The sequence below is a fragment of the Triticum aestivum genome, chromosome 6A, assembly GCF_018294505.1.
Source record: "Triticum aestivum cultivar Chinese Spring chromosome 6A, IWGSC CS RefSeq v2.1, whole genome shotgun sequence".
NCBI lineage: Eukaryota > Viridiplantae > Streptophyta > Magnoliopsida > Poales > Poaceae > Triticum > Triticum aestivum.
Window position 1 is genome coordinate 571,274,970 of NC_057809.1, and position 25,054 is coordinate 571,300,023.

The following is a 25,054-nucleotide window of genomic DNA, read 5'->3' on the forward strand; positions in this document are numbered from 1 at the left end:
TGTTATATTTTAGGCAAGTTTGACTAACTTAGATGAGTGTTTGGTTCAAGTTACATCTCAGGCAAGCCACACTTGAGTCCTGCATGGCATACACATAAAAAGTATGGCAAGTTTAGGCAAGGTTGGCAAAAATGTGTGACAAAGTGTGACAATGCTAGGCCTAGAACCAAACAGCCCCTCAGTGTGCCCACCAACTGCATTGGTAAGTTTAAAAAGCAGGGATGCCTTAACACAGACATCAATATGATTCAGTAGCTACATCTGAATTGATCCGTTAAAATTAAACAAGGACAGAAAGTCTACATAGGCCGAGACATTGGCATGCTTACTGTTACTATCACATCAAAAACATCGGTATGAACTGAATAAATCCTGAATCTCTAATATGGTAAGTAAACCTTGGGCCTTCCGAGCAAAAGAGAACATGTTATGGACACCGCCACACCTCTTCGGGCGAAACTCGTTGCTCAATATGATGCCACCGACCTTGAAAGTAAATCGAGCAGATATCTACTTTCGGCAGCAGGATCAAACCTCTCCACTTTGACCAATGTGTTCTTCACTCTCCTCTCGTCGCTGTACGTTTCTTCTTTGACTTTCAGCCTGAGCAGATAATCCATGAACAAACAGCTGAGCATGGTCTCTGCAAAACGAGGGTCTCCGTTCTCTTTGTATGTAACGAGTTCTAGCGCCGAGCAGCCTAGTAACTCTTGCGCGGTCTCCTGAAACGCTGTCACCCAAGTTGTTCCCGAGTGATCTTGAATCTGAAGCTGCAGAAGATACCTGTAGTCGCACTCTGGAAACTCCTTGTCGCATTTGTCACACACCCACAAGCCAGAGGTCCCCTTTGTCACTTTCTTATTGCACTGCCGGTCACCTTCCTTAGTAGGGCAAGCTGTGTAGCAGAAGTTGTCGCTCTTGAAGAATATAATGGAGGCTTTCACAGTAACCCAATCAGGTTTGTCTCCCATTCCAAGACCATCATCCTTGATTTTAGCAACTGTCATTCGGACCTCGTTCCTTGATGCTGAAGGAGTGTGATCCCTAGATATGGACTGAGTAGAAGCATCCCTTCCTCCACCGTCGAACCATTGCCTCAGAGTATGAGCTTCAGAGAGATCAGGGTCTATGAGGAGTTGAGAGGAAGAAATTGTGCCGACACACTTGCCATTGAAATCATTCACTCTTCCTGTTTTGACACCCAGCACGGGGAAGACCCCACGTTCAACCATTTCTTGCAGCTGTGAGCCTTCTCTGTTGCAAAAGTCACCCCACATGGTTAGATCAACACTTCGACCAGACATATCCTTCAGGCCAATCATTCTTTTCAGAGTTTCCGTGCCATTTTTCTTCTGTACTGTGGTGGAAGGGCTGACAGAGATAGCAACACCTATGATATCAAGTATAGTACCGGTCGGAGTATCCTCAATTTCACTGATCGGTCTGAAGTTAAACTGCTGAGAGGGAATTGAGCTGTTCTCATCAGGACAAAGATCCACTGATGAATCTCTCTCCAACGTAATCTCCCACTCACTGTTCAGATGGTTATAGTTCCTCTGTACAGGTTTCAAGTTTCCTCTTGATACCACATAGACCTTACCAACTTCCACAACTTCATAGAAGCGATCAAGTTGAGTGTTGAAACATGCCACCCGTATCTCACCCCCATCAGAATCAAGCAAGTCAAAGTTGAACACTTTGCCTTCACCTTTTGCATTGTGGTACCGGCGGATGTCTCCCTTTGCAGTAACTCTACCCTTGATAGCCCAGCGGCCCTGATAAGGATTTAAAGAAGATATGGGGATTATTCTAGCAGGGGCTTCATTTTTCGCAATTGCTCCTTGATTTTTGTAACTGGGTGCAGGACGATAAGATGGCTGTGCTGTTGGCTGGAAAACTGGAGATTTGTCACTGAGCCTGGTGGGTGTGTTCAAGGAGCTCCCTGACACCGAAGGTTGGAAGACTGGAACATTGCCATTGGGCCTTGTGGGACTTGGGTTTCCTGCCGCCAAACCATATTGACGTGTTCCGTTAAATTGCTCCACTCTTGGGTTGTTTTGATTAGAAGATTCACTTTCTGGAGTAATCACTGGATTGCCAATGATGTCACACTCCGCGAGAAGAACTGTCAAATTCAGAACGACGATAACCCTACAGATATTCAACCAATCAGCTCAGCAACAACAAATAATTTCACATACCCACAAGACAAAAGGACAAATTTGCATTTGCACTAGTTACTTAAGACATATGACAGAGAAACTTGAATCATGGCACATTTCAGTTCACAAACTATGTTCCAGCAGCATTTACTGACGAGCAGATCAGAAAAGACACAATGAAACAAAGTCAATTGGCAGCTAAAATAGGTAAATAACAACTTGTATCATCAAGTATACTGCTGAACCAAGTGGGTAGAGCTGAAAGACACAAACCACTAAATGATTCAACCAGATAAAGATGTCCACATCTGTGAGCATGACGTAAACTACAGTGATCAAATCAAACTTCCATGCACCAAATGACCCGATCAGTAAACAAGGAACCTAGCTGATGCACAGCACCATGACCAGTCGACTAGAGTATATAGCAACAACTTACTGCATAACTAACTAAATGAACCACAGCACACAACTAACTTCTTCTAATCATCAAAACGACCATAATGTCAGTTCTCTTTGCAGGTTTATTCCCAGTCTATTTGACTCTTATCTCTTATATTGACTGTTTTATGAAATTCAAGGTAGAGGACCTCCTCTCCCGATCATTCAGAAAATAACATCATTTAACAAGCCAGAAACGCACAGCGCCATAGCCAGATCTACGATTTTACGACCATTATGAGTAGCAGAAATATAATCCAATGAACTAACTTTTACACAAACACCAAACTGTATCATACCTCACAACACAACTTAATTACACATTCCAGTTGGTATAAGATATCTTCTAGTCCTAAAAAGGAATTACAGAATCCAATTCAATCAGCAGCAGATCAGTGGAACAAAATTTCGGCGCCACTCTGGTTGAGTACTGTTATCCTAGAGGGAAAAGACCTAGTTCGCTTCTACGGAGTAGTACCTAAGGAAGCATAACATGAGTATCAGGATCAGCGTACACTGAATTTTCCAAGTAGTTAGAAAAGTATCAATCTAAAGCGAGACCCCCAATCAATTTGAGGGACAGCAACTCGCAGGGACCAATTAGACTACACTTACAGGCACAGAAATCGCAGCGAATCACAGACCGCGACCATAAATGGCCAGCCAGAACCCGCGCGCGGGCACGAACCCTAGCCGAAACCGCCCCGGTCGCAAGCGCAAACAATCGAGCATCGATCTACGGTACGCTGAGGGATGCGGAGGCGAACCTTCTGCCGCCGACCATGTTGATGACGTACTCGTCGAGCTGCACGACGGAGCCGCGGCGGATGAGCCCGGAGCGCGCGAGGTCGCTGAGCTGGCCGGCGAACATCGCGGGGCAGGTCTCGGCGCCGTCGGAGACGAGGCCGCGCCACCTGTCGCTCCGGGGCGTGCCCTTGCCGTCGACGTTGACGCAGCGCAGGTTGACGACCTGCACGATGGGCCTGAGGTTCGTCTCCCCCGCCAGCGCCGCCCCCACGCCGTTCGGGGTCAGCCTCGCCGACGCCATCGCCTCGCGGTGGACCGGATTCGCGGGGGCTTCGCGCTCTGCGGCGGGATGGGGCGGAGGAGGGGGGTTGGGGGAGGCGAATGGTGGTGCGGATTTGAAAATCTAGGAGGTTTGGGGGGGCGTCGGAAATGGCGACGGGAGTCGAAGGGGGGAAGAGGCGGTTGCTCGGTGGCGTCGCGGGCTCCTTCCCGGGGAAGACTGAGCTTCGATGAATCTGACCGTCGGGTCGGGTCCGGGTGAGATGATCGGACGGCGGTGGCCGACCCACGTAACGAGAGCGCGCGCGGCATAAACTTGGGCCTGGGCTGGCTACTGGTGGAGCCCTGTGACTGTGAGAACAAATCACTGGCCTGAACGAGGGTTTCTCCATTCTACAGGTATTGCGAATGGGTCGGCCCATTTTCTTCTTTTCTTTCTGCTATTTTTTCATTTTCTGTTTCTTATCTACTAGTTTTCTCATCCAGTTCTCCAGCTTTTTGATCCGTTCTCTATTTTCGTTTTTGCTTATTATTTACTTTTCATTTCCTGGTTAAATTTTTTGTTTCTTTTTCTTGTGCGTGACATAAATTTAGTCGTGCATGATCATTTTGTCAAAATCGAAAACTTAACTACCCATTTGACACTTAACTCCTATGAAGGGTGTGCCCCCGCAGGCCAGAGCCCATACGTCCGAACAATGTCCGCGGGTGTTTGCTCCAAACCCCAAGCTAGCAGTTTCTTCTTTTTCGGTTTTTAATCTTCATTTCAGTTTTCTTCTATTTTCAAATTTATTTCCCTTTTTTCATCAAGTTTACTATCAAACTATATCTCACGTGTATGCTACCTGTTGAACTAGTTCATAGCGGCACACGTTAAAAATTCATAAAATACTTGAAATGGGACATAGGTCGAAGCACATTCATTGTGGAAAGTGCTGCCAGTCACGGCTTGCAATTTGTTCATGTACAGAAGTACACATCAGTGTATATGAGCAATACACAACCAACAATGGGTCATTGCGGTGTCATGAGATGTTTGGTGCGGATACGCATCAGTGCACTTGAATCGATTTCTCAGGGTGAAAACCTAGATTCTAGCCATTATGGTTGGATCCGGTGACGGCGGCTCATGAGCGTCGCTCCCTTTCTGAAGGCGTTGCTGTTGAAAAACGTTGTCGTCCATGCGGTGTCATGAAATGTTTGGTGCAGATATAGTCATTGCTATAGTTTGTCGATCGAATCTGAATGCTTTGGGTTTTTTTTCCTCGCCCACAGATAGTTTTGGTCTTGTATGACTTCGCTACTTGTCGACGTGTTTTTGTGTGTGTCGGTATTGGCTGTATGCATCCTAACTATGCAGAGGCCGAGTGTGTGCTCATAGTGTTTATATCCTCTTGATGCTCTATTTCGAGCTAATAAAATCCATTCTTTATCCAAAAAAACAACGGGTCATTGGCCCCAAGAGTCCAATCCCAATGAAGTAACAACATAATGGCGTTGTCGTAGTCCGATCCAAGGTTGGATCCGAAACTTTCACTTAGAGCACACATGAGGTGGACATGATGCGGAAGCTTAAGACAAAGCCTCTGTTATCGACGCACGCATTGCATAATCGCATCTGGAAGTCTTTCACTCGTCGGAATGGGCCAGATCGGGTGTGAGAAGAAGAAGGGGAAGGAGGAACTGAGATGAACCGAAGGTAAAGTACATTTAAAACATTGGTCGCTTATAATTGCAAAACATAACAATTCGGATGGTGTTTTGTTAGGTTAAAGAAGAACCCAGTCCTATTTTAATGACTGGTCGATTAATGGATGTATGTTTCTCCTTTCTAATGGGATTTTCTGGCATGTTTTTTTTCTGGGTCCATCACATACTTGTTATATATATACTACTTTCTTCGTCTTAAAATAAGTGTCTCAACTTTAGTACAACTTTGTACTAAAATTAGTACAAAATTAAGACACTTATTTTGGAATGGGGTAGTATTAGATTATATTAGATAGATCGCTGGTATATATACAATATCATTTTTATAAATTTTAACAGTCCAAAGAGAGCCTGAACAGTGCAATGAAACATGAGAGCAAGCACAAAGGCCTGAATTTCAACACATTATTAGAATAAATAAATAATGGTAGGAAATACTACAACACACTGGGAGCTACTATGTTCTGTCCCTGCTTCCGGTATGTGCTTGAACCCTGTGACGGGTTTTGCAGAGACGAAAATGGAGAAGAAATAAAACAAACGAAGAGGTTGTTCTCTAAAATAGTGACACTCTGTTCCCACAGTTGCTGTTCACCGTAGTAGCAGTTTCCGTGTTCTTTGCTCGTCGCTTCTCAATCGTGTCCCGTGAAGTCCACAAGATTGTTGTTGTACTTGGGTTCTTTTTTTCCTTCTTTTCTCTTGCAGGAAATACCATCCTTTATTTATTTATTTTTGAGGTAATGGGCAGCTGCACCCTCTTATTCATTCATAACTGATTCATTACAGATAATGGTCCTGATTACATCAGGGAAACCATTAAGCCAACAGGACGAAACATTGTTAGAATAAACCCGAGGCGCTCCGTCGATCTACCGAGGACCAAGCAATCACACGAGGCACGACACCGAGATTTATTAACGAGGTTCACCGATATGGCTACATCCCCGCGGCTTGACTACGGGCGCTCCTTCCCATGACACCGCTACAATACCGCACCCCGGCCGCCCGGGCGCCGGCACACGCCGCCGGCTCCCCCGCGTGCCCGTGCTATTATGTTGGCATAGGTTACATCGTGTGTCTACCCTCGCTATATATGAGAGGCCTAGGGTACAAGTGTCCTACTTGGACACGACTTCATATCATGTTTACACACCGTACGACTCCAAGTCCAACTGTAACCTAACTTGTACAATAATATTCGACACAACTCTAACAAACTCCACCTTGGCGAATATTCTCCACCACCTTGAATTCGTCCGTGCGTCGAACCTCCATGTACATTTGACTTGAGATACGTCATGAGCACCGCTGCTACTCCCAGACTCCATGTGACTCCACCTGCAATTGTAGTCCCTTCTCGTCTTCTTCACAGTCAATCCTCGAGCAAAATTAAGTTCCTCATTACTCTACTTTGTGCTCCTCACTTCCGGAGAATCCGTTCAACACCATCACACACCGATCACTGTCTGCGTGAAAATGAACAACTCGCATATTGGACGCCACATATAAGAGTTACCTGAACTCAATGCCACCGCTCTTTCTTGACCGTCTATCTGAAACTTGAAGGAATTTCACCGTCGCCCTGTGTCACCCTGAGTCAAATTCACAGTTGTCTCACCCTTTTCCCGGATAGTCTCTGGCATTTCCCATAGTTATACCACTCCGCCTCCTTCTGTCTTGTCATCCGCACTTTGCCATGTGAACCAAACACCACAGAATATACGGCCATGTACTCTCTCTGTTTTCACGAATCCAGACTTTCCGCCACTTTCTCAGATTCTCCATGGTCAACTCCTGTCCATCAACTAGCACCGATAGACCCAGTCACCAACTTGAATCCGGTACTCTTCAACACTGCTTCAGCATCCCCTGCACACTTTGTCTGACCACACGTCTCACCATTAGTGCCTTGGTCTGTCGCTGTGTCCCGTGCTTACCGCACGCCTCGCCGCTATCACCGCGTCGAGCCTCTGCTGTCCTGGTCGAGTCTCCCGGGTAGCTAGCCTACACTGCCTCAACCCCCAGTGCAGAGAACCACCGATCATCATCGACCGATGCCGAGTATCACGTCTCCATCAGACCATTGGGCCCCAGTCCAATCCACGTGTCTCTCGCTATCCCGCTGAAATAGGCTTCGATTCTCCGATATCTTACACCGTAGCCCCTCCATCAGCTCAGAGTGAAATCGTCCATCAGACTCCAGCTCCATCTTCAACATGACTCCATATAGCTGGCCGTGCTACCCCGCGCCCTGTCGACTTCAAGCTCTCATGTGTACACTGCCTTGAATCAACCCCGCGCCTTAGTCTTACCGAAGCCGCACAAGCCCTCAGGCCTGCACCACGTGTTTTCACGCCCCAGAAGTCGGCCACCATCAGCATCACGCTCCTATGTCGTCGTCGCTGAAATCACCACCGTCTTCTGCTTTGACCGACATCCCCGTCGATCCGTCAGACAGCCAGTCCGACCCAGCCGAAATTATCCGACTGCAACCATGTTCCACCCTGCGTCGTGTCCGCCTCTACACATCTCTGTGCATTGCCTTGACGCCCTGTGTATGCATGATCCCAGCATGACGCGCTCCAGACTCCTCCGAGCCTTATACGCATGTCGCCTGTCTTGATTTCCATTCGACCATCAATGCCGAACAACGCCGTCGCTGCATTCCTACCATCTTCAATCCATGTACAAAGCAAAGAATTCCAAAAGAAATAGCACCCGAAACCTTCTTGTTTACCCGTAGCAAGCCACCACACACAAGTTTCCTGAACTATTTTTTTCATCTTTACACACGTACTCAATCGATCCATGGCCATCAATGTTCACGCCCTGGTGACAAGACAACACCAAGCGACACCCTTTGATCGCAGCAGAACGGCATCTTTTTTCCTTTAACAAATCTCCCGCATGTAGCTCTGGCTCCTTTCATACAGCATGTACGATCACGCGAACCTCTGCCTAGCTCGGACTGAGCCTTGCTCTTCCAGGCCTCCTGCCATGGGCCACGCCGAGCTCCAGCCCCGCAGGGCCCGTAGCACCAGCGCCAGCGCTTGGGTCCCTGGCCCGCAGGCCGCGCGTGCCCGTCAGCGCAACGCGCTCGGCCGCCGCATGCCCTAGCGCTCCTGCCGCCGCATGTGCCCGATACGAACTCCGGCACAGCTTTTGATCTGCCGATCTTGTCCCGCTGCTGTCCGCTAGGTCTGTCAGCTCCCGCTACACGCCCTGCTGCTTGATGCTGGCTTCCGCCTGGTCCAGCACTGGCCACCACGTCGCCCCACACCCGACCCACGAACACACCCGCCGCACGCGCTTGCACCTGCTGGGCTGCTGCCCTAGCGCTTTGCTTGCGCGCCCTTGCGGCTACATGTTACACCGCCGCCGCACGCTCCCGATCTCGTCGAGATACACGCCGCGCTGGTCCGATTGCTTCTTGACACGAACAGAACCCCCGCCATCCCATCGATCTTGCCCGGTCGCACTACTCGACCACTGATCAATTCGACGAATTCTGCTCCACCTCTAGATCAATAGCTGCAACCTCAAATCGAACCTTGCTCATGATACCACTTGTTAGAATAAATCCGAGGAGCTCCGTCGATCTACCGAGGACCAAGCAATCACACGAGGCACGACACCGAGATTTGTTAACGAGGTTCACCGATATGGCTACATCCCCGCGGCTTGACTACGGGCGCTCCTTCCCATGACACCGCTACAATACCGCACCCCGGCCGCCCGGGCGCCGGCACACGCCGCCGGCTCCCCCGCGTGCCCGTGCTATTATGTTGGCATAGGTTACATCGTGTGTCTACCCTCGCTATATATGAGAGGCCTAGGGTACAAGTGTCCTACTTGGACATGACTTCATATCCTGTTTACACACCGTACGACTCCAAGTCCAACTGTAACCTAACTTGTACAATAATATTCGACACAACTCTAACAAACATCATGCTCCGCCGATTTAGCCAGAACATGTGCTGCCTCACTACAAGAACGATTGACATGGATAAAAGTACAAGATACAAACTTTGTGGCACATTTTTTCATATCATGGACTATGGCTCCAGTAGGGGACCTATCAAAACCTAAACTCTTGATCTTGTTAACCTACCATGATCTTCCTAATACCAGTGTTACTGGCAAGGATTAAGACTTGACGAAGTGCCATGGCTTCTGCTCCTTCAGGAATTTGAACTCATTCAAAGTAGCCTCTGTTCACCGCCTGTGCACCCTTCCCCGGTGATTATGTATCACCGGACCAAAGCCCGCTCTTGCAGATTGGGAGAAGATTGCTGCATCCACGTTGACGAGCATCGACCCCTCCGGCGGCTGAGGTGCTTGCTCATATGCTAAGGACTTGGTTTCCTCGCTAGCTCGGTGTCAATGCACTCCATCACTCGTTCCAGTTGTCTTCCTCCCAGTGATCTGTCCAATCAATTCCTCCAAATTTTGAGTACATGCTCAATTGCAACAGTGAGATGTGGGTTAATGAAAAGGATCAACCTCTATGTAATCAGCAATTAAGTGTGTAATCTTTTGCATATGAACCCTATAAATATGATGTTAATGTGCAAACCACATAAATTACTAAATTACAATATCAGACTAACAATAATTTATAACAAAAATGTAAAAACTGCACCATGTAATCTGTGTTCTACTGTTTGGTAAAACTAAAAAGAAACAGAGATAAAGTAGTGTCAAATTGTATTAAAGAATGTGTTCGTTTTACCCCTTTGCATAACTATAGTTTTACATTACAATAAGTCTGTTGTGTCTTTTGCAGAATGTGTTCCCCTTTGCATAACTATAGGTTTACATAACAATAAGTCTGTTGTGTCTTTTGCAGCTAATTTGTGCCCTGCTGGATGTGCTTCCAACAGTATGCATAAGTAAAAGGCATGGCATCAGTATTTGAACATTTTATTATTGAAGGGTGATATAAATTCATACATAATCAACTTCAAAATACCTCTTCATCATAATCAATATCTCCATAACTATTGATATATAGACTAAGATTGTATATGTCTGTTTTGAACGTGATTATTCCACTGAAAAGAACTTCTAGAAAAAAATATTCCCTGCATGAAATGAGAAGATAATGAATACATAATTTAAAAGTGAACCCTGAAAAAAAGAGCTTGAGAGCTTTCAAGAGGCTTAGCCGGCTTACACTAATCCCATCACTTTTGAAGTAATAACAAGTCCTTGTTTCATCAAAACATCTTGAGATACCAAAGTCAGTTATTTTAGGAACCATAGTATATTCCATAAAGTATATTTGTCGGTTTTAAGTTGAAGTGAACAATATGGTTCTTGTGGAGATAACTTAAACCCTCACAAATTCCTTCGATTATGTCATAGCACTCTCGCCATTCATATCCATAAGCATTCTACACAGGGAAGAGAAGATATTAAAACAGGTTATTGTGTGAGATACTTAAAGTTCGTAATCTTTAAAATCTAGCTAGATGTAGACGAGAGCATATACTTATATACTAGTACTACTCCGATTGTGGATGATCAAAAGAAAGAAAATGAACATGGAAAACATGTTATGTGTTGTGTGATCCTACCGGTCATATAGTCACAAAGACTTCCTTTCGTTAGATACTCAAAGCAGAGCAACCTCTGTTGTACACCTGCCATGGAAATTTTTCCCTCGTAGGAAGCCATTTCCCCATGTGCATAGCCAAATAACTCATAAACCGTACTTTTTGTGCTTGGCCTTCATCAAACATTCAACCTCTCATCAGAATTCGCTATCATGAATATAAGATGTGTTGGAAAGCTTCTTCACAGCGATTGCCCCATTTTAAAGAATTCCCTGCAGCTAACATGCCTTGCTAGAATAAACTCAACTTTTCTACTAATAAAGCATAAACTCAGCTATCAGACCAAGAGTAGTTGAGAGTTAGCATACCTTATAAACCACTGCAAAGCCACCATTAATGAGCTTTGAGACACTTAATCGGCTTACATTGATCCAATTTTGATTTTCATCATAACATCTTACATCTTGGGAGACCAAAGTCGGTAATTTTGGGCAACATATTGTTGTCCATCGATATATTGGCTGGTTTCAGATCTAAGTGAATAATACTTTCTTCTTCAAGGTAATATAAGCCCTCACAAATTCCTTTAACAATTAGATACCTCTTGCCCCATTCAAGTCCACGAGATGCATCTATAATAGGGGGAGATGAAAGTATGTTTAGTATTTGAGATACTTGAAGTCCTTATAATAGTAGAGAGATACAACACAACAAGTAACTTCCATTATACGTAAATTCTATTATATGCTTCCGATGCTTGAACCAAATCTTCTATTATGATGGTAAAAATAGAGATAGCAAGAAAATGAAAGGAGAAGACAAAACATTCGACCATGGTGGACCATCTCATAATGAATGAATTAATGACCACATGTTGATAGATTTTCCCAACATTGCATGTATGTATAGATCACTGTGACTGTATATGAACATGTCGCAAATGATAATAGTTGAACCTATGTCATGTACATTTGTGGGCTCTCTACAAATGGATGATTGTTCAACTCATGACCTAAACTTAAATTACGCATATCAATCCAAGATCTCGTAGAAACAACACATCTGCCTGATAGCCTAGTTTTTTCTGCGGGTAGCCTGATAGTCTAGTTAATGTTCTTACAAAATGTTATTACACCACAGTGTCTCAAAAAGATTGAAAATGATTAAAGATATTTCCCACACGGTTACATGAGATAATGTGCTAGTTTTATTGATAAAAAAGAGAGATGATATGGTGATCGTACCGGTGATATAATCATGAAGACTCCCTTTAGGTACATACTCAAAGCAGAGCAATCTTTGGTATATCCCATATGTCATGTTAGTATCTCTATGATTATAACACCCAAACTGTATATGTCTGACTTGAATGTGACCGGTGATATAATCATAAAGATACCCTTTGGGTATATACTCAAAGCAGAGCAGTCTTTGGTATATTTCATATGACATATTAATATCTCTATGATTATAACACCCAAACTGTATATGTCTGACTTGAATGTGAGTTTTCCACCGTAGAATTCTGGTGCCAAATAACCCCTGCAAGAAAATTGATGGATGAATACTAAAATATGCAATATGATTCATATATGGCTAACGGAAAGATCAAGATTTCAAGAGATTAGCCAACTTACGATGTTCATCCAAATTTTGAAATGATAATCCGGCACGAAAGTACTTTGAGAGACCAAAGTCAGCTATTTTCGGTACCATATTATCATCCAACAATATATTATCAGGTTTTAGGTCCAAATGAACAATATGATTACGGTGAAGGTACCATAAACCCTTGCAATTTCCTTTGATTATTTGATAGTGCTCTCTCCATTCAACTCCACTGTACGTATCTATACACAAAGAGAAGATAGAGGAGTTAGTATTCGAAACAGTTGAAGTACTTTAGTTTCATATGCTAGAGTATATGGCACCACAGTAATTGTTGTTATCAGATGGGAACCAATAATTATGACCCAAGAAAAGATGTCATCACATGTTCCTACCTTTGTGTCGATACTTAAAACAGAGGAACTGTCGTCGTACATCTGCCATTACAAAGCTTCCCTCAAAGTCTACCACTCTCCCTTGTGTGTCGGCACAATATCCTAGAAACCGTGTGATGTTTTTGCGCTTCACCTCAATGAGGCATTTGATCTCTTCCTGGAACTTATCCCCTTCCATGTGTTCTAGGTCACTTCATGTAGTACCCTGCAACCAAAGGTAGAGCAAACATACACGGTTTATAAGGCTAGTAAACCCAACTCCTGAATCACTCAAGTATTATATATGCAATAATCACTCCTCTGATCTGCACATAGGTTCCATAACAGAACTCTTGCTTCCATGGGGCTGGCCTGGATTTACTCAAATACGCCTTGATGTGAACCGACAGAGTCTAACTAGGGTGCATGTATACCACGTGACAGGCTCTTCCTCTGTTAATCAGAGGCCCAGCTCACCACCCCACGAGGCACAGCCACCGGAGAAAACAGAAAAGAAACTCCCAGCCCGATGGCAGCACAGTCAGCGTACCAGACTAACAACATGAGGTGTTGACCATCTCTGAAAGAATGATCCCCAAACAAAGCCTCAGATCCTCACAACGCTAGACACCTTACAATAATAATGATAAAACATGGACATCATTACTGTGAAATACGTAGATCGAGCAAGCATATCTCGTTCCTAGACCAAGCAACAATTTTTCTTTCGTTTGCTATCGTTCCCCACCGCAACTAGATTTGTCGACGCCCTTCAGGCGTTTGACATCAAGCTGGAAGCAAAGCAAAGCAACTGGTGGTAACCAGTTCACAGAGGGCTAGGGCAACGACACAGGCAAGCAGATTGTACCAAAACATCCTAACCACGATGCACAATAAGGTCCTCAGAGCTAAAGCTCGCGAGCACGAGAGAACAGCACAGTCTGCAGCAACACCCCAACTTGATTTTCTGATAAGATCTTAAGCAAGGAAAATATCGCAGTTACCTGCAGAAGCGCAGATGCGTGGCGAAGGCGAGCTTCAGGTGCTGCAGGAGTCCGGGGCAGGAGAAGGGATGTGGTTGCTGGAGTGAGTTCACCAACAGGGTGATGGGGGTGTGATATAGGGACGGGCACCTCCACGGAGCTGATAGTAGATATTTTCTTTGAACTCAGCTGGTTAAATCCAGATCGGGCATCGATAGTAGCAGTAGTGTAATTTGTTTAAACGCTTCACGAGAAAGTTAATTATGCGGGAATCCTGCTGACGCAACATTTCAATAATAATAAGCAGAGACGTGTGAATGTGTGCCACCCACCATTTTTTACAGAGAGGGAGAGAGTGACACACACACCCTATTGGCGTCCGCATCCGGTCAAATTTGTCCGGCCGCGACCCAAGATCTGCGACATGGATGCTAGTACATGGTTTTTCTCCTGTCTACTGGTAATATGGACTTGTTAATATAACTGTTTGAATTTGTGCAAAGATTCATGTAGGTTTTTCCTTTTGAGTTCTTGTGTTATCTATTCTTTTTTGCACGGGGCTGCATACATCGTTGGGCTTGCCCCTTTTCCTCATGAATTTTTTATTTTCTTGATGTTTTAAAGTTTATTTCCTTTTTGCACAGTTGTCAAGTTCATCCTTGCATATGTAACACGCAACCACGGAGGTGAATAGAAAGTTAAACGTTTCACGAGAAATTAATTATGTGGGAATCAAGCTGTCGAAACATTTGAATAAGTAGAGAGGCATGTGAGTGTGTGACATCTGCCCTAACCCCAAGATCTACAAGATGCATATCTATCTTTTGTCAAGTGTATACCTATTTCTCCTTTTGTTTCAAATTAATTGAAGTTTTGCAGGTGCTCTAAATCAATCTTTTTAAAGTTTGGCCAAGTCTTAAAAAAATGAACTAAGATCTACAACATCAATTATATATGAAATGGAAATATATTTTAAAAAACACCAAATGCAAGTAATTTGGTGTTGTAGATGTTAATGTACTTTGTAAATTAGGACAAACCTAGAACTTTAATTAATTTGGAGCAGAGAAAGTACATATTAAAAACCCAATACCACAAAAAGAATGAGATACACTATAAAAAGATCAAAACGGTATACTTGATAGACCTTCTTTTGGTTAGTACACCACAACCGTCAGATTTTTCCTAAACATTTTTTCAGAACTAACCTACTCCTTAGTAAACAAATTATAAACATTTGACGATTCTTTCGTACGAGCACTTGGAGAGTTCAATGCCAGAAAAGGCAGTCTCGCAAGAACCTTTACTTTCATCATCAACATATGTGAGAGCTAGTGCCTCTTTGACTGACCAACTACAACTCCAGCTATACACAGTAAAACGGTCAAATTTCAAACGACCTTTTCAATCCATTTGATTCTTCGGTTCTTCCTGCTAATCCAAACTTTTAACCCCACGCTGCCGATAAAGCATAGTTTACCACAAGCTTCCCGTCTATTGCAAAATTCTGCAGAGTTATAACATAAGAACATGATCAGCGTTCTTCTTCATTAATACGCCTTCTGAAATAACAGAAAGTCAATGGCAAACAAATGATGCTTGGTAACTAAGGAATCCATTAAAAATAGTATATGCATACGAACCATAAAGATCCAAGACTTTGTATTATGTAAGTTTGCCAACTAGAGATTTAAGAAAGAATACAACTAGTCGCCAATTAACCAATCCACTGATAGACACTCTAGGAGTTATTACCCTGTGTCTCGGTGGAATGTCGCTCATTAAGACAAAGGGTGACAATCACATAAAAAGGTCATTATTACCCTGTGTCTCGGTGGAATGTGGCTCATTAAGACAAAGGATGACAATCACATAAAAAGATTGACATTGACTTTTAGAGATAATAAATGATTTCCGAAGAAAGGAATTACTCCCTCCGTTTCTAAATATAAGCTCTTTTAGAGATTTCAATATAGACTACACATGGGTGTATATGGACGTATTTTATAGAGAGTAGATTCACTCATTTTGCTCCATATGTAGTCCATGTTGGTATCTCTAAAAGGTCTTATATTTAGGAATGGAGGGAGTATTCAGGTGCTAATTGATGACATAAACACACATCATACATGAGTGTACACATTAATCATTAAAGGATGGGGATTGTGATAAAATATGTTAATAAGATAGCATCCAGAATCTTACATTATACAAGTCAATTATCAGCTCATCTGGGCTTGGAGAAAACGAACTGTTGACATAGACAAACTGTGGGCAACATAGAAAACTGTCAATGAAAACCTAGGGTGTCATGGATTAAATTTGCATCAAACTCACGACTATATTCCTACCAGTGTATCCTGATGAAGTTGTCGACGAAGAAATTCAATAACCCTCAAGAATTTATCTCGTCCTGAAATCTAGCAGGAGAAACAGATACACAAGCGACAGATTAATGAAGTTCATGGCGTGCAACACAAGGTAAGCAGTTCATAATCAAATTTCAAGGACAAACACAAATGATATCAGGATTTCAGTAGTCAACAATTTGAAGTAGTGGTATATCAATAAAGCCAACCAATTGTCTATAAGCCTACTAAATGCATCCCCGGCACTGGTAGTGTAACTCAGGCTAGGTTAACATTAGATCCTCTGCAATGTTCATATGTATAGTATCTATGAGCCACGGGAATAGGCAAAGTACTCAATTTTTTGCTAAAGTTGCTCTTCTAGTTGGCTACAACCAAGAGCAGGTCCTAGCAAGGTTTCCAGCTTGCGACATTCAGTTCACTAAATACATTATCTACCACAACCAGCAAGCAGACCAAACTGCTGCAAGGGACCATCAATCAAGGGATGGAAAATATGCTAGGTTTCACTGTCCCCATCTAGGCAGAGATAGTACCTAAACATCCGGCGGCTACTAGCCTACTGCCAGAAAAGTTTATCGGTTTATCTGAATTCGCTGACAAAATTCACCGGAGAAAACCCCGAGATCCGAGTAGAACCGAAACCTCGGTTCCACTAAGCAGCGGCGGTTTGCAGGCAGGAACAAGATCGAAAAGAAGGGGTGCGAAACGAGAACCGCACCTTGAACTTGTCTTGCTTCAGTATCGGCGCGTTGCCGGCCGAGCGGACGTGCACCACGACTGCAAGATTCCACGCGAACAAAGAGAAATTAAACCCGTGGGAAAAAGAGCGGCGCAGGAAACGATGGAACCCGTGGGCGGGGGTCGCAAACCTTTCTGCTCAGCCTCGGAGCCCGCCATCGGAGCAGCTGGGAAGGCCGAGGAGGACGAGGAGGGGGATTCAGGAGGTCCTGCTCGGCGACGCGATGAACTGATGAACAACCCCTACCTTCTCCGTTGGGGATTATTAGCAGCAGACCGGTCCGTAAGCAAACCCAGTGCCAGGAGAAGGTATCAAATCAGTACTCTGGGCCGAAGGGCCGACGGGCGCGTCTAGGTCTCGCCTCAAGACCTCGACTGGGCCAGCCCATTAAGATGTTATTTTCGTTCGTTTCTTTCTCTTTTGTTTTCGATTGATCATTTTTTTCTTTGTATATATTTCGAAATTTCTAAATATTTTTTATATAAATAATTTAAAATTTTATAAAAAAGTTTATCATGCATTAATAAAATGTTCATGTATTTTGTAAACAATCTTCATGTAATCAAAAAGTTGTCCACACATTTCAAGAATATGTTTGGTCTTGCCAACTAGAGATTTAAGCAAGAATCCACTATCTGCCAATTTAACAGCCCATTGAATCTGTGTCTCACTGAAATGTGGCTCATTAACATAAATGGTGACAAATCCTAGAGTGTCAATCGGGGTGATAAATAAATGATTACCCAAGCAAGAGAATCATTATAAGGTGCTAATTGATAATGTAAACACACATCATATGCAAGTGTTTGCTAAGGATGAAGATGCAAGAACGTATTTATAAGTAGATAGAATGCAGAATCTTACATTATATAAGTCGATTAGCAGCTCGTCTGGTTTTGGTGAAAATGGGTTTGTTGAAAATGCACCGTGGACATAGACAAACTGTGGGCAACATACAAAACTGTCAGTGAAAATTTAGAGTGTCATGGATTAAATTTCCATCAAACTCGCAACTATGTTCGTACCAGTGTATCCTTATGGAGTTGTCCGCAAAGAAATTCGATAATCTTCGAGAATTTCTCTCGTCCTGAAATCTAGCAGCAGATACAGATACAAAAGCAACAAATTAATGAAAGTTCATTGCGTACAACACAAGGTAAACAGTTCAGAATCCAATTTCAAAGACAGCAGAATTTCAGTAAAGCCAACCAATTGAAGCAGCAACTATAAGGCTACTAATGTATCGCCGGGATTACTATAACTCAGGCTAGGTTAAACACTAGATCCTCTGTGAAGTTCATATATATACGAGTCAATTTCATGCTAGAGTCGCCCTTCTAGTTGGCTACAACCAAGTGCAGGTCCTAGCAAGGTTTCCAACCTGCGACATTCAGTTCATCAAATAGACTACCTTCCAGAACCAGCAAGCAGACGGGAACAATCAAGGTGAGAAAAAAATGCCTGGCTTATTTGCCTCCCCCGCAAACCTCCCCTGGTTTCTTAGCAAGGATGCATCTGGCTATACTACTTACTGGTAAAGTTCTTCAGTTTATCTGAACTCGATGAATAAATTCAGCAGGGAAAACCGAGTAAAACCGAAACCTCGATTCCACTAAGCAGCAGGTAATTACTGGCCCCTGTAGGCGGTTTGCAGGCAGGAACAAGAATTAGAAGGGCAAAAAAAGAGGAACGTCAACGAGACGGGAGCCGCACCTTGAACTTGTTTCGCCTCAGCATCGGCGCGCTGCCGAGCGAGCGTAAGCACACCACGACTGCAAAATTCCACAGCAACAAGAGAACTTGTTAAGCCCGCAAGGCAGAGCAGAGCGGCGGAGGACACGGGCGCGAGAGTCGCGAACCTTTCTGGTCATCGTCAGAGCCGGCCATCCGAGCCGAGGTGGGGGATTCCGGAGGTCCTGTTCGGCGACGCGATCCCGTAATAATAATCACAAGAAACCGAGCGACCGGGGATACATATATACGTAGGCCTGCGATGAACTGACGAACAATCAGTTCTTCTCCGTTGCGGATTCGCAGACCGGGTCCGTAAGCAAACCCAGTTCCCGGGAGAGGGTTTTTCAATCAGTACGCTGGGCCGAAGAAAGCTCAACGGGTACGTCTAAAGGGGCCTCACAGGCCCATTAAGGCCTGGAAGCCATCACAAACGGGCTGTCATACGCAACTTTCATCTGATCTTTTTCTGAAGCAAGAGCAACACATTGTCGCTGTGGAGCTGCAATGCTGCCTGCACAAGACATGCTTGAAGGAGCAGCGAAAACAGGCCAGAGATTGAGGCAAACCAACTAAGCAGGCCACGCCCTAATCCTCGTTCTGTCAGAGGCTTCCAGTCTGTAACAGCGGTACAGTAATAGGAGTAGCACCGATGCCAGAGGCAAGCCATTGGAGGAGCCACCTGCAGCATCTCGTCAAGTTGGAGTGCACCACTGACTTAGCTGACAATGTGCAGGCGCGTACGTGTCTGAACATCGATTGATACTCCTGCACCTGCACCCAGAGCCCCATGCCCGAACGACGTCTAGTTTAAGCGCCCTGACGAGCCGCGACACCGGCGATGGAGCACGGGAAACCGAGATAAATACATCCTCTGCCCGCATCGGATCCCCCTGAACTGACAAAATAACCCAAGAAAACTGACGCAGAGGGTTCAAAATTTAAACTACTGATGTACAGTAGCACAGTGTACTGAACTAGAATACAGAACTAGCACTAACTAACGCGTGCGGTGACGACGCGGCGAGGCAGAGGCGGGCATCTCCGCGCCACACCGACCTCCCGATCCGAGTATTCAAAGGAGGAATGGAGCTGTGGCCGCGAGCTACCGCTACCGGCTTCCCTGCGTCTGCGGTGAGCACGTTGCAGGGCTCGCTATCCCGAGGTGTCAGACTGCGCAGCCGGGTTAGTTAAATCGGCATGTCTAGCCTAGCGTAGCTAGCTAAGCACCGCGCATGACGGTTGTTTAGCCGGTTTGCCCCTGACAGGATCCCAGAGCTCTAGGTTGCCCATCAACATGACACTCGCTTTTCCAGCCAATTTCCATATCTTTTTTACTTAACTCTGATCAGCTCAGCAGGCCCTTGATCTGCCTGTCGCCCTTTGACTTGAATCATCTACACTTACCACCTTGTTAGTCAGTGCACGTAGCTTGACACGTGTTTCGCCATGATTTCTACACAAACCGGAAGAACATACTGATGGTGGTGCTACACCAAGCACCGTAGAAACCGTAACAGCTTTCTGATTATAATCATCAAAGGAGCCAGACATGCTCTCCGTGGATCGATCTCCTGGGTTTCTCGCGACCGTGTCGCGGGGGGCCGGTGCAGGTGCCTGCCCATACCATGATGCAGACATGCAGCGCCATTGAACCTCCCGCTCCAAACAGGAAAGCAAAAACAAATCAGTGGTCACCGCGCCAATATACTACGCGCCACACCAGGCATGGATCAGAGACCAGGCCAGCACATGCGAAGCTTACACGGAAATGGCAGCCAGGACCATGGCGCCACAGCTGGGGAGAGGGAGGGAGGGAGGAGACAGTGTCAGCAGCGGCACAATAATGCGGTGCCACCATTGCTAACCAACTCCAAAGCGGCGGAGGCCGATTTCTCTATCCCGGTTCAGTTGACACGGCGACATACATACATGATGCATGCACGGGCACGGCGGAGACACGGCGCCGTACGCCCACCGCCACCGTCGAGCTCCTCGTGCATCCTCTCACGTGAGCCCTGCCGGCAGGCTGCAGATTCGTCGCTGCGCTGCAGGTGGCCGCGCACGGGCCGGTCTCGGCTCCGTGTTGAACGGGCCGGGCGCGCGTGCGTGCGGCCGTGGCAGCGCTGGCCGCGCGGCTTTGTTTAATCGGCGCCGCTGGCGCAGAGATGCTACCGTCGGGGTATCGGGCTAATGTTTAGTGGCCGCGTACGTACGGCCGACTGACGTTCACTGACCGGTTTCTTGGCCGTTCTCGGCTAACAAACTCGTGGTTACGCACTGAAATCAATCTAACCTCTAGCTCGAGTCGTACGAACTGCCTGCCGGAAGAGAACGGATCGATCCATTAACCCTAGAGTGGTACTACTACTACTAGCAAGTTTCTCCGAGTTGATATGCATTTGAAAGGGCTCGAGCTGCGGCCACAGTGTAGTATTGCCGTACGCATCGGCTGGCCCACGGGGCAGGGGCGCATACGGCACAACCGGTACATGCGCCCATGACTCGCGACACTGTCACGGCGCACCGCTGGGGGTCAGGGGACGTGCTACGGCGTCCTGCTACGGCAGACAGCGACCTACCCCAACCCACTGTGGAGCGCATGCATGCATGCATGCAGGGGCCACGAGCGCTGGCATGCAGATGCAGGACGCCGGTCAGCACTCAGCAAATCTGAGCCTAGATCGGTCAATCCGTCGCATGGGCGCAACGCCTGACACACGCCCTGACATCGTCTCAGGGGCTGGGCTGGCTGGCCGGCCGGCAGCAATTGCACTGCGGCTGCCATTGCCAGCCATTCAATTCGCCCAGCCCAGCCCAGGAGTCGTTGTCAGTCTCCTCCTCCCCCTGCAGCTCGGCCAGTGACACTGCACCCAGCCAGCTTCTCGCAGCGACTGAATAGAGCTTGGACTTGCCATGCAGCGTGTGGAGCACTGAAACCTAGCTCTAGCTCTAGCCAGTGACGTGACATCACGAAAGAAACGGTAGACTAGAGAGCGTAGGAGGCCTGCGCTTGACAGGAGCAAAGCAAAGCAAAGACCATGCCAAAAGGTCAGTCGTGGAGGAAAAAGTAACAGTATGTTTAGCGCTTATCATAGGCATGGTGTGACCAAGTTGGCGTACTGTGTTGTCCTAAATAAGTACTGTACGAGCGTCTCAGGCAGCATAAAGTAAAGCTGCTGATGCCGAGCATCGTGTGTGTGGTGTGGGCGGGCTTCTGAGCTTTGGGCAGAATCAGCAGATGTGACAAACCATCTCAGACAGACTCACAGAGGAATCAGAAAGAGAAAAGAAAAAGGACATTAACTAAAGCCAACACGCTCGGCTGAGCTAGCAAGCTAGCATCTCATCTCATGATATCACAGGTGGTAGTGCAAGGGAAAAGGAAGATCTATTCCCTAATGAAAAAGATTCAGATTGCCTCAACCTCAACTCATTAACATAGTAGCCTCGCCACCCCATGGATGTCGTGGAAATGTTACACTCTGACCAAACCAAAGATTACAAATGAAGGAGAAGGAAGAAGAAATGAAAATGATGGTCGTAGTAGGTTCCGGCCTCTCAAGATCTTCAGCGCTCGAACTGTGCATGCATGCCTCGAGGTAGCTGGTCCAGGTCTCGGCGGCATGCATCTGGAGTAGCACGCCGGGAAAGGACCAATGGATTCGCTCCGTACGTGCGTGTTCGTGGAGATGGTCTCTCGTTGCAGCTTCGTTCTTGGTCTTCTCGTTGGGACTTGGGATCATTCACCTGCAGATCGTGAAAGCGAACTAATGAGCCGAGGAAACTAATGGCTGGTTTCATCAAAGTGTAAGAGAAGAAGAGCTGAACGTACCATGGTGGTAGCGGGAGGTGGTGGTGATGGGGAGTTCATTGGCGATGGAGATGGAGAGCTGCGTCTCCCCCTCGAGCCCCATCCACGACCCCTTGCTGCCAGTCTTCTCGTGCGGCCACTCGTCGAAGAACGGCCGGAGAGGCTTCTGGTCGGCGGAGTCGCCGTGCCCCGACGACGGCTTGTCGAGCCTCAGGTCGGCGCCCAGCAGGAAGCAGTGCTGCTGCTGTTGCCGCCTCTCCTTCTCCTCGTCCTCTTCTTTGCTGGACAGGTCGATGGCGTACGCCGCGTTGTTGCCGTAGCCGGGGAAGAGCGACGTGGGGTTGTGCTGCTTGGGCTCCATGCCGCCGAGCTGCTTGAACTGCCACTGGCCGTTGCCGCCGGCGCTAGCGTGGTGTTGGTGCTGATGGTGGTGGTGGTCCCTGTCGGTGCTGACGTCGGAGGAGAAGAAGGCGTGCTCGCCGCCGCCGTGCACCTCCTTGACGCTGTGCCCGTAGGCGTAGCTGTCCTTGCTGTGGTCCATGGTGGAGTAGTAGGACGGCGGCGGGTGCGGGTGGGTGGTGTCGAGGTGCAGGTGGAACGGGCTGACCTGCGCCGCGTGGTGGTAGGCGCTGGCGTGCTGCTGGCGGCCGGCGGAGGAGTAGGGGCCGCCGTAGAGGGCGTGGTAGGGCGTCGTGTCGTGAGTCGCAGCGGCGTGGCGGTGGTAGGACGGCGCTGGGGAGGTGGTGGTGGTGGCGACGTTGACGGCGGAGTGGACGTTGGAGGAGGAAGAGGAGGCCGAGGAGGAAGGCGGCGGCGGGGGCGTGGCCAAGGACATTTCCACAGGCTTTCTTGAACGGTTCTTGCCCCGGTGCATGTGCTTCTCGCAGTACTTGGAGTCCGGGTACGCCTCCTTGGAGCAGCGCCACTTCTTCCCGTCCGTCCGCCGGCACCGCCCCGGCTCCGGGTCCTCCGCCTTCCGGCCGAACCCCATGCCAAAGCAACCCCACCCAACTGCAACACCGTCCATCACGAGTCAGTATCAACATGTACATGCATGCAAGCAAGGTCGACATGGAAGCAAATCAAAGCAAACAGGTTGGTGAAGAAGACACGGTACGTACGTGCGGCCTGGGGAGGGAAGGCGAGGGAGGGGGAGGTGGCGAGGGCGGAGTCGAGGAGGAAGCTGCGGCGGAGCGGGAGGAGGAGGTCGGAGGGGATGGGCACGCCGGAGGCCATGTACTTGTAGATGAGCGCCTGGTGCTCCAGCTCCTGCCACTGCGTCGCCGTGAACGGGCACCGGCCGCCGCCTGCCCCGACGCCGCCGGCCCCCGCGCGACCGCCCATCATCATCATCGTCTCCGGCTCGTACCCCGCTCGGCTGCCCGAACACAGCAACCTAGCTAGCTACTAGCTACGCTGTGGTTGTGCGGCACGGACCTTGGCGATCGACGTGGTGCGGTTGTTGAGAATGGCGATGCTCTTGTGAGGAGGGAGAGGTGGTGAGTGGAGGGGAGCACTCTCTGAGGATGGGAGGCTGGGGGGTTTTGTAGTGGGAGTAGGACGGAGGAAGCAGGAGGGCTGACGCGCGCAGTCACGGAGACCGTTCCCGTCCCGTGGCGCGGCCAACCAAAAGTTGGAGGGTCCGCTAATGCCAACTCCATCGCGCGATTTCAAACGGATGTCTGTTTTGTTCGGATTCTGTCCGTTTGGATAGGGATTTGGGGTTATGTCCGAGTGTGTCCTGGAATGCGGTGGCCATGCGTCCAGCGCGCGGATGCATCCCGGCCATATCCTGTCCGCGTATTTTTCTTTGCAAGTCCTTAACTTTTTTTATCATTCATTTTTGATACATGACAATATATCATCACATTTTGACTAGTAAAGTAAGGTCAAAGAAAATAAGAACAACAAAAATACATTTTAGAAGATAGACAACTTCCATAACTGCCCCCTTGAGTTGGGTTAGGGCCTTTCGATGCATTCATTGTTGATCTGTGGAGGAGGCTCGATCTGGCATCCTCCTTTCTTCTTCAAGCCAGATGTAGATGTTCCTTCCTCACACCTAGTCTCATGTCTAGCCTCTAATTTAGCAACAAGTGCACTTGTCTCATTTACAGCCTATAAACTAGTTAAAAGTGCACGAACATGTACTAAATTTCGCTCTGTCAATATATTGATGTACTCTTCTTCCCAATACCAAAACTTGCATCCATTCTACACAACAAAATTTGAAGTTAGCACAACTAGTCAAATCTAGAGCACAAACCGAAGCTAAAAAAGCGCATACCCCCTCGTTTAAGCACTTGATGAACACCCATCCGGGATGTTCCGGCGTTGTAGACACGCGGTGCACGACCATCCTTGGGCAGTGGTCGCACTTAATGAGTGGCAACGGTGCGCCGGCGAGCTTTTGGGCAAGCACCGAGCCCGGCCGACCGCCATTCGTGTATCTGCCGGCGGACCACCGACGATGCAGATCCGAGTGGCTAGAGGAGGAGCCACTGCCTGCATGTGGCCTTGCGGCCCTGCCAGG

At 47.1% G+C, this 25,054-nt stretch overlaps 3 protein-coding genes across 8 annotated transcripts; all 3 read right to left on the minus strand.

The window, feature by feature from the left end:
- Positions 1–203: 203 nt before the first annotated feature.
- LOC123128602 (replication protein A 70 kDa DNA-binding subunit A) lies at positions 204–3,813 on the minus strand. Its single transcript, XM_044548643.1, has 2 exons — positions 3,371–3,813; positions 204–2,151 (listed from the first exon to the last, which is right to left on the minus strand). Exons 1-2 carry the CDS (start codon positions 3,649–3,651, stop codon positions 468–470), a joined length of 1,965 nt encoding a protein of 654 aa, XP_044404578.1. The 5' UTR covers positions 3,652–3,813; the 3' UTR covers positions 204–467.
- A 5,489-nt stretch (positions 3,814–9,302) lies between these two features.
- On the minus strand, positions 9,303–18,932 carry LOC123128603 (ubiquitin-like protein ATG12). 6 transcript variants are annotated; one of them, XR_006463320.1, is made up of 13 exons: positions 17,107–17,809; positions 16,956–17,014; positions 16,217–16,278; positions 16,071–16,133; positions 13,887–15,372; positions 12,904–13,108; positions 12,538–12,750; positions 12,145–12,442; positions 11,269–11,532; positions 10,922–11,172; positions 10,519–10,738; positions 10,315–10,426; positions 9,303–9,767 (listed from the first exon to the last, which is right to left on the minus strand). XR_006463320.1 is itself a non-coding variant. In XM_044548644.1 (7 exons), the coding sequence occupies exons 1-7, from the start codon at positions 18,861–18,863 to the stop codon at positions 15,313–15,315; spliced, it is 426 nt and encodes a 141-aa protein (XP_044404579.1). In that variant the 5' UTR covers positions 18,864–18,932; the 3' UTR covers positions 14,984–15,312. The 6 variants fall into 6 exon arrangements, 2 of the variants coding, with proteins under 2 accessions (XP_044404579.1, XP_044404580.1); XR_006463321.1 differs by having other exon boundaries at positions 10,296–10,426; positions 10,922–11,178; XR_006463319.1 differs by having other exon boundaries at positions 10,922–11,178; positions 17,107–17,472.
- Positions 18,933–22,106: 3,174 nt separating this feature from the next.
- Positions 22,107–24,050, minus strand: LOC123128605 (growth-regulating factor 1). Its single transcript, XM_044548647.1, has 3 exons — positions 23,643–24,050; positions 22,543–23,532; positions 22,107–22,457 (listed from the first exon to the last, which is right to left on the minus strand). Exons 1-3 carry the CDS (start codon positions 23,872–23,874, stop codon positions 22,450–22,452), a joined length of 1,230 nt encoding a protein of 409 aa, XP_044404582.1. The 5' UTR covers positions 23,875–24,050; the 3' UTR covers positions 22,107–22,449.
- Between the last annotated feature and the right edge of the window lie 1,004 nt (positions 24,051–25,054).